Here is an 8,745-nt window from a genome sequence, read left to right on the forward strand (position 1 = left end):
GCATGTAATGAAATTAAAAGTCGGGCAAACAAGTTGCGATTTCTTTCACTGATGTCGAAAAAACCCACCTGTAGTGAAATAAATATGCAAAAACGAGTCGTTTTTGCATATTTATTGCGATTTCTTTCATTAGACACTCTCCCCCTGCCGCACCGACGACACATGTTGTAGCATGTAGATTACAAGGTCCGTGTGTAATCTAAATTGAAGAGCCTTCAGTAGTTTACGTGTGCCGATGACATCACCTTCGGGTCATGGGGTTTCAGGGCCAGAGATTTTTGTGAATAGACATCCTCCCTCCGATATCTGGCTGTCTCCATGTAATTTACTTAGCCCAATAAGTCCGTGCGTCCAATAAACGGAACAGCCGTTGTTGTCTGTAGTTAATGTGTAGTTTTAGCAAAGAATATGGCTTTGTTAAAATATTTCAAAAAGCGAAGGAAATCTGATGATGAGAGATTAGAATTGAATACAGAAAGTGATATTTAAAGACAACAGTTGTACAAAGTGAAAGGAACTCTGTAGTGAAGCTGTCAGGAATGAGAATGATAAAATAGTCGAGTTAAAAGCAGGCACCACCGTGAGTGTCAGTGGTCAGTGTGGGGCCATTTCTGCCGTCAAGGCAGCAAGACCAAGCAGTCAGCGGGGACATCCATTGTCTTCGGAGGAACGCAATGAAAAGTATGGCTTGGAGAAGCGATCTCAGAGTTACCTGCCGAAATGGGAAAAATAATTCCCTTGGTTAGAGTTTGATCAAGAAACTAATGAAATGTTTTGGAAGGTACGCAAAAGCCACAAAAACGTGTGCCAGGGAGATAGTGTCTTTGTAAAAAGTACCAGTAATTTTCATCTACAATTGATCTAAGCCCACGATATAAGTGGCAGGTATACTACGTGTGTTCAAGCTGCCAATGCTAAAGCTAACTCACAGGTTCAGCCGATGGAACTATGCATGAGAAATTTACATGCTTATCAGCTTGAGAAACTGGAAAAACTTTTCACTACCGCCTATTACTTAGTAGTAACTGAACAGCCGTTTTTTCGTTTTGGGTTTTTTATGTGAGTTACAGAAAATAAATGGAGTGCAGCTGGGAGACACGTACATAAATGACAAATCAGCGAAGAACTTTATTACATGTATTTATGACATCATGATGCAAGATCTGTGTGCAGACCTTAACAATGCTGCAGTGTTTTCCTTCATGTCACATAGATCTGCAGACACTGAAGTAATTGAAGAAGAAATTGTATTTGTTAAATTTATTAAGGCAGGAAATGTTACAAAATTTTTTGACTTGCAGGCCCCACCCAGTGGTACCGCCACAGGATTAAAAACAGCAATTGAAAAAAACATTTGAGACAGTTGGTGTGGAGAACTGGAAAAGAAAGACAACCAGTACAGGGACTGATGGTGCTTTCATCAATACTGGAGCAGAAAATGGACTAATCGCACTTCTTACTAGAGATGGAATACCATGGTTAGTTGGTGTGTAGTGTGTGGCCCACTTGTTTGAAAGGGGACTGTTGGATGCTGTGAAGGAAGAAAAGTTTTTATTGGACATAAAAGACCTTTACAAACTGTATCGTTTGAGTGCCAAAGCAAGCAGGGAATTAAAAAGTGTCAGTGATACTCTAGAAGAAAAAAACATTAAAATCTGTGAACATCCTAGGGACAAGATGGACTCCTCATCTTTATAGAGCACTTGAAGTTTTGCTGAACAAAAAATTCAAATCCATATATATGCATTTAGACCATATAGCTGAGTCAAAAGATGCTAGTGCTATAGTGGTTGGGAGAGCTAGAAAAAACCAACAGGACATGAAAAAATACAAGACTTTGTTGTATATGCATTTCATACTTGATATCTTGTATGGATCGTCACTATTGAGCTTAAGCTTCCAACACGATCAGGCTATTCTAACTAGCTCACTTGATGCACTAAATACCTTTGTTCTTGCTATAGAGGGCTTCAAGCATATGAATGGAGAAAATATAAAACACTTGATCCAAGATATTGGTGAAGGCAATCAGTGGCAAGAGATTGAGCTCACTAAACATGAGTAGGATCTTCAACAGTTTGAAATTGCGAAAGAACGCATATTGCAGAGAGTCAAAGATCATACTCAGAAGAGATTTAGACCCTCTGTGGAGAAGGAGCCAGTGTAGGCGGCCATGGTGCTCGATCCAAGAGACTAGCCTTCCAATGAACCTCAAGTAGCTCTTGTTGTGTTTGGGGTAGATCAAATTAACACTGTGGCAGCTCATTCTGAACAACCTCTTCGGGTTGTAGGCTATGATAATGCTGCAGCATTACGTGAGTGGCTTAACCTAAAGACGTTCTCTCAGAGGCGAAACAGTGTTCGAGGCATGGACCTTTACCACTTCTGGAATTGGATTTTTCTCCAATTTTCCGACAGATTCCCAAATTTGTGCCTTTTGGTACAAATCATTCTCACACTGCTAATGAACACAGCATGTTGTAAAAGGGGATTTTACATTGTGAAGAAAATCAGTCATGACTGGAGAGCCAGTCTAGATCCAGTCACGCTATCCATGCTTATGAGGATAGCAATGGATGGTCCAACATTAACTGAGTTTGACTCCAGGAGAGTAGTGGAGTACTGGTGGACTCAATCTCGTCGTACCAGGAGGCCTGAATACCTTGATGGCTAAGTCTAGTCTACCTAGTACTTACCAGAGTAACTGTTTACAGGTGTTACTCAGTACTAGTCCACTTTTAGACTACTTCTAGTCTGTCTAGTCTGGTCTACCAGGATAATTAACATGCTTAAGTGACACTTACCTGATGATGAAGATGCTTATAATCATTGTATGTAGAGTAACTACAAACAACTGAAAGTTTCAGTGCTTTTATTGAGTATTATATTTTGAAGTGTTTAGTTTTACAGATATTAAAATGCTTATTATGTTATACTTGTGTTTTATTATTGAAATCAGTTAATGAAATGGTATCTCTGTCTGTTGTCAGTCTATTGCAGTTTTTATTTGGGATAGTGACCCCTAAGTGCGGACAAGCAAATGTTTTACAAAGGTTACCCTCAGGTCAAGTGGTCAAAATGTTAGTGTCAAGCCTTGAAGGAGAGATTGTAAATTGTAACCAAGTATTATAGAGTCACCCTAAGAATTACAAAAAGTAAAACAAAAACAAATCAGTCATAACCTAAAAATTATAATACAAAGATAACCTAAGGTTAAACAGTTCCCCAGAGAAACTTTGCCTTATCAAAATTTCAGTGATTAAGGTTGAATAGACTGGAAATATTACATAAACATAAATTTTCTATAAATTCAGTTAGAGAGAGATAATAAAGATTATTACACCATCAGGAAATATTAGACTGAGATTTTGACTGTTTTTATTATTAGGACATTTTCATGAGTTATTAAAACATCAATGATTCCTTTGGAACTGATTTATTAATAATTTGTAAAACCTCCATATTTACCATGTGTGAAAAGTTGAAGTAAATAAGCTTATAAGACATTGAGATGATATCATTGGATGTTTACAAATATTCGTGATAATGAGAACTGGTGAGAGATGCCGCAGGGATTATTCAACATTTGAATTTAACGTTAGTTTAACCAGTTAAAATGTTCTACCCGGTTCTAGCAGTGAGATGCTAAATAACATCCACAGGCTCTTTCTGTTCAGGTCTGGTTTTCCAACCGCAGAGCCAAGTGGCGACGCGAAGAAAAATTACGAAACCAGCGGAGGGTTGCCGAGCAAGCTGCTGTGGCGGCAGCAGCTGCCAATTCTGCTCCTACTCGACTCTCTCTGAATTCAGGTTTTCCAAATTCTCTCTATCCGGGTATAGGACAACCAATGGCTAGTATGACCGATTCTTACAAGTAAGGGAACAAATTTATTATTTTCACGAAATTACAGTACTTATTAGCACCTGAGAGAAATATAATGGTCAATTATTTCAATTTAGTTATATGAAGCAAACCACTAATGTTTATATGTTTTCAATACTCTTTCTTTAATGCTGTATTTATTAACAGTATAGGTTAGAATGTCTAATAGATTTTTTATTAGCTTTCATATTTTATTATATTTTCATTTTAAAGACTATCTCACATTGTTAGCTTAGTATATGGATTTAAGACTAACCTAAATTTCCGAAGCTGGCTGGATTTGATGAGAGATTATTGAGTTTACGACCGACAATGTAGTTGAGAGCGAGGATACTTACGCAACGAACAGTGCCATTTTTATAGCTAAGAACATAACAATAACTTGTTTACTGAGTTAATGTTTAGTTTTGATTATTGTAGGTAAATTACTTTGATCAAAAATTACTGTCAAGTATTATGTATGAGATTTGATATATATATAATTTATTAACGCAGTAAGAAGCTAAAATATTGGTGAATATCAGAATCTCAGAACTTGAAGATACACTAAAATGAAAGGAACCTTAACATAATGACATTTTTAGTATAAAACGTTCAATTTCTATTCTTAAAAAGAATCAATTTGCAGTTCGTTAGGATTCGACTTGGAATTTAAACTTATCGGGTTTTTTTTAACACGGGGAATGCTATACAGTTTCTTTTCATATATTACTAATACTTTTCGTAATAGATATTGTAACATATGGATGAGTATTCAAACAATAATAGGTTTTCTTTCTCTGAAGAATAATAAAAGAACTTCGTTTTGTTTACATTTTCCCTTTCTTTATCTTAAATATAGCAGTAATGCATCTATAGAAGGGCTTTTCCCTTTGTTTTTGTTTAGCTCCATTCCACCGATGTCCACTTACTCTATGTCCAACAATATGGCACCTAGCTCTTGTCTTCAGCAACAAACACCATCTTATTCCTGCATGCTGCCATCAGGGAGTGCTAGAAACTATGACGCTCTCTCCCTTGGCACCTATAGCAGGCCTTCTTGTCCTACAGCACAGCCATATGTCATGCAGCCTGTAAATAGTCAATTTGCAACGGTCAACAATGGTAGCGCTGGGTCAACAGGTGATGATAATTATGGTCATTCTTGTGTAATAATATATTACAGCAAGGTCTCTATTTTTTTTTGAAATTACGATTAAGCAAAACTGTCCTTCAAGAGATATAATAAATACTATCAATAGAAGCACTGCCATTTTTCCATTAATTCTTTTTTTTCCAAGAGAACAAAGATATCAAATTAGGGTTAGCTCCTTTTTCGGGTGAGGTTAGACAGCTTTAAACCCTTTTCCTCAGATTTTCAGATCTACGTAAGTAAGCTTTTCGTCTCTACGGGAGTAAGAACTAAATCTTATAACCTTCCTATTTATAAAGTATTCTGCAATTTCAGACTTAAGTTGTTCTTGAATGATGTGAATTAGTCACGCAGAATTATATAGGTTTCTAAATAATCGTACTCTAATCTTAGTAGTAAGATATGAATATAGATTTGTTTATATGCATGCCAGTCTTCATGTCTTCTCTAGTTAGTGCAAATACGTATATTAGTACTTCTTTAATGCTATTAAATCTGTATACAACTATGTGTTTAAAAGGTATAAGTATTTTTGTTTTAAATATGTTTTCAGAACGTGTGTTAAGTTGGATTATTAGAAGGTTAGATTGAATGTGAGACTTTCCCTTTATTTTTTCTAATTTAGGCCTAATATCACCAGGGTTATCTGTCCCATTGCAAGTTCCCTCCCAGCCTGGTGAACTGAATATGTCCACAGCTTATTGGCCAAGGATCCAGTGACCCTGGGAGCGTCAGAAGCACATATATACAGGAAAGAGACTAGCTTTTGACGCTGTTAATTAGCATCTGTAACTACTACTCGTGTGGTTGAACCATGTGAAACTGAGGAACTTACGATTGGTTGATCTGACGAAACTGAATTTTTACAGGACTGTGGTTAACGTAAGAGAGCAAGCATTCTGTTATCGAAGAGATCCCAAACACTGTGCTTGAAGTACCAAAAAATATCAACACAAGTTAATACCGTACCTGGGAAATTTACCATGTATTGTAATATTATTAAATAACTTTTATCCGTTGACGTCATCATTACTGACACTCCCTTTACCTTCCGGTTTATCAGTGGTCAGTACTTTGTTCGTAATACACTTTTTTGGTTGTTCTCAAAAGCTGTGAACTCGAGATGTAAAGTTTTCTTATCAAATGCAAGAGTTCAGACATTGGAACCAGAAATAAATATATCTTGCTTGCTACACAACTCTGTATGTATAATTTTACAAGTGGTGTAAAATATTGTACAGTTAATGTTGAAACGACCGTGAATACCCCTAAACAAATCTCTGAATATATATATATCTTTTTTATATTAAAATAAAGAACATTTAGTATAGTGCGGATTTGTTGTTGCAACATGATTTTTAACAACTTCTTTGTAGCATATTATAAAAGTTTGTAAGTTAGTGTAAAATTAATTCCACGTTTTTACAAAGATATTGGATAATTTCCACATTATACATCCGTCAGCAGGTCTGCACTTTTAGGGTTAAGTTGAAACAAAATCAATCATTAAGGAACAGTGCGTGAAAACGACCGCTTCACAGCATTGTTAGATTTTGACCTACGCTTTTCCTGTAATTCAGGTACCATAAGAATACGTTTATTACATCGAGTGGTTGTTGCTGGAAAATGTCCAATGTTTTATTTATTTATTTTTTCATTATTTGACTCTTACCAAAAATTTGCCATTCTACTGCACCAGTAAATATAAAAGATCGAAAACAAACAATAAATTAATGCATTTGATTATCCTACAGTGTTTACTAGCAATAAAGATGCTACGTTCAGAACTCATATGCTACATTAAGTCTCACAGTAAAGGACTATTAAGAAGATTTACTCACAACTTTATTTGCTATCAGTGCAATAAGGACTTGTGTTAATGCCGGCAGCCCCTGTGTGAAGGCCCATTTTACGACGAACAATGTTCAGATAGTTTACACTCATAGTAACTGGATGTTCTGAAACAGTTTTGTAAGTATATAAATTTCTTTGATATTACCGATAGATAAATTATACCTGTTACGGTGGGTTATTTTTTCCTTAATAATCTGTATATATCTATATCTAAAACCACTTGACACAACTAAATTAAATTTTTTCTACTTTATTTCTGTCCGAGTTTAAGAAATGAAAACAACTCATTAAAATGAGTTGTTTTTTTTCGTTTCTATATTTGTGGGTAAAGGTTTGGTTTTGTTAGTGAAATTGTCTGTTTTACAGACAGCTGTTGTTATCCTTTAACATGTACGTTTAGTTTCTTAGCATCTTTCATTCTTCAATCATTATGATTTTTGTTGCTATTACTAATAAACGTTTAAATATATATACATATATCTGTTGAACAATTGCCATTTTTCTTATGTTGAAGTAAATTTCGACGTATTTTGATACTATTTTACTGAATACTTTGACAGAGAGAGAATCAGATACTTAAAAATGAGAATATTAAAAATAATATAAAGTTTGGGAAGGAAAAGATAATTACTGAAAAGTTTCAAAGGAGCTACAAATATTAAGAATAGTTATCGAGCTTCACTTGACATGGTAAATTTATATTAAAAACATATTGTACATATGAAATGTTTCGTTCTTAGTAAAGCTAATTCTAAACACATAACGTTAGAATTTGAACATTACAGTAGCCCTGACCTCGTCGTAAAAAAACAAACCAACCTATTTTGGTATTTCACTGACATTTGATTTTAAACAAGAAACAGGGTTCAGTCATGTATAAATAAACTGTTATATTACACAACCGATAAATTATATTACCTCTTTATAACGATTAAACAAGATGGTAACTACATAGTGACAACTGATACATTATGTCTTACAAAAATGGGAAAATAATACATCTATATGACGTGGTTAGCTTCGTAAGTAATAAGTTGGGTTATGGTAGGGTACTACTGTGATTCGTCAGACATAAGTATTTCATACAAAATATTCTAAAACTTATAAAAAAAAAACACAGTGAGAAGGACTTTTAAGGCATTTACTTGTACAGTAAAGATAATCTAGTTTGACTATTAATCCACATATATAATTCACATCACTTTAAATATGTCGGGAAAAGATCCACTTGTACGGTGAGTTTAGAAAATGGATCGTGTACACGATGCGTGTAGGATAAAGTAATGTCAATGACACTGTGCAACAAATATCAGGTTAAAAAAAAAGTACAAGTTAAGTAAGACTTGTTTCTGGGTCAAAAAATTGTCCTGATTCTAAATCTGACCTTTATTCCTCCAGATTAGGCACCGTTTTCCTGTACCATGAACCATATGTTTTATAATATACTGCAAAATATCGCGTATTGAACACAACATTGCAAATACTGAAAGTTACAAAAACAAAACAAAAATTTAGTTGGTATAACAAAACATTTATTGGTTATGAATTAAAAACACACACCTGTCAGTTTAAACAACTTTTGTTCTTCTAAGCCTCTTGTGTGGAGTGTGATCTTTTTTTTTATACCCCAGCACTAGTCTGCCAACATGCCAGGGTTCCATTTTCCTTTAAATCGTCGCTCCATCACTGAAATATCCTGATGGAATCTCTCGCTATGTTCATCACTCACATCACCAAGATTTTCCACAAAAAAATCCAAATGAGAGTAAAGCACATGAACTTTTAGAGACATGTTACATCCAATATCATGATAATGACTCAGCAGATCATTCACAACTTGCACATAGTCTTCTGAACGATGGTTCCCAGGAAGTTA

The 8,745-nt window shown here is 35.0% G+C and overlaps 1 protein-coding gene across 6 annotated transcripts in view; it reads left to right on the forward strand.

Annotated features, from left to right (window-relative positions):
- LOC143225781 (paired box protein Pax-6-like) overlaps positions 1–7,346 on the forward strand; it is a 94,702-nt gene extending 87,356 nt beyond the window's left edge. For 5 of the 6 annotated variants that reach the window (XM_076455770.1, XM_076455774.1, XM_076455771.1 and 2 more), the window contains 3 exons: positions 3,663–3,874; positions 4,770–5,005; positions 5,641–7,346. In XM_076455770.1, the coding sequence (XP_076311885.1) occupies positions 3,663–3,874; positions 4,770–5,005; positions 5,641–5,735 (543 nt within the window). In that variant the 3' untranslated portion in view covers positions 5,736–7,346. The remainder of the gene's footprint in view (positions 1–3,662; positions 3,875–4,769; positions 5,006–5,640) is intronic. The other variant, XM_076455772.1, reaches the window with a different exon arrangement.
- The last annotated feature ends 1,399 nt before the right edge of the window (positions 7,347–8,745 follow it).

Source organism: Tachypleus tridentatus, chromosome 9 (assembly GCF_004210375.1).
Source record: "Tachypleus tridentatus isolate NWPU-2018 chromosome 9, ASM421037v1, whole genome shotgun sequence".
Lineage (NCBI taxonomy): Eukaryota > Metazoa > Arthropoda > Merostomata > Xiphosura > Limulidae > Tachypleus > Tachypleus tridentatus.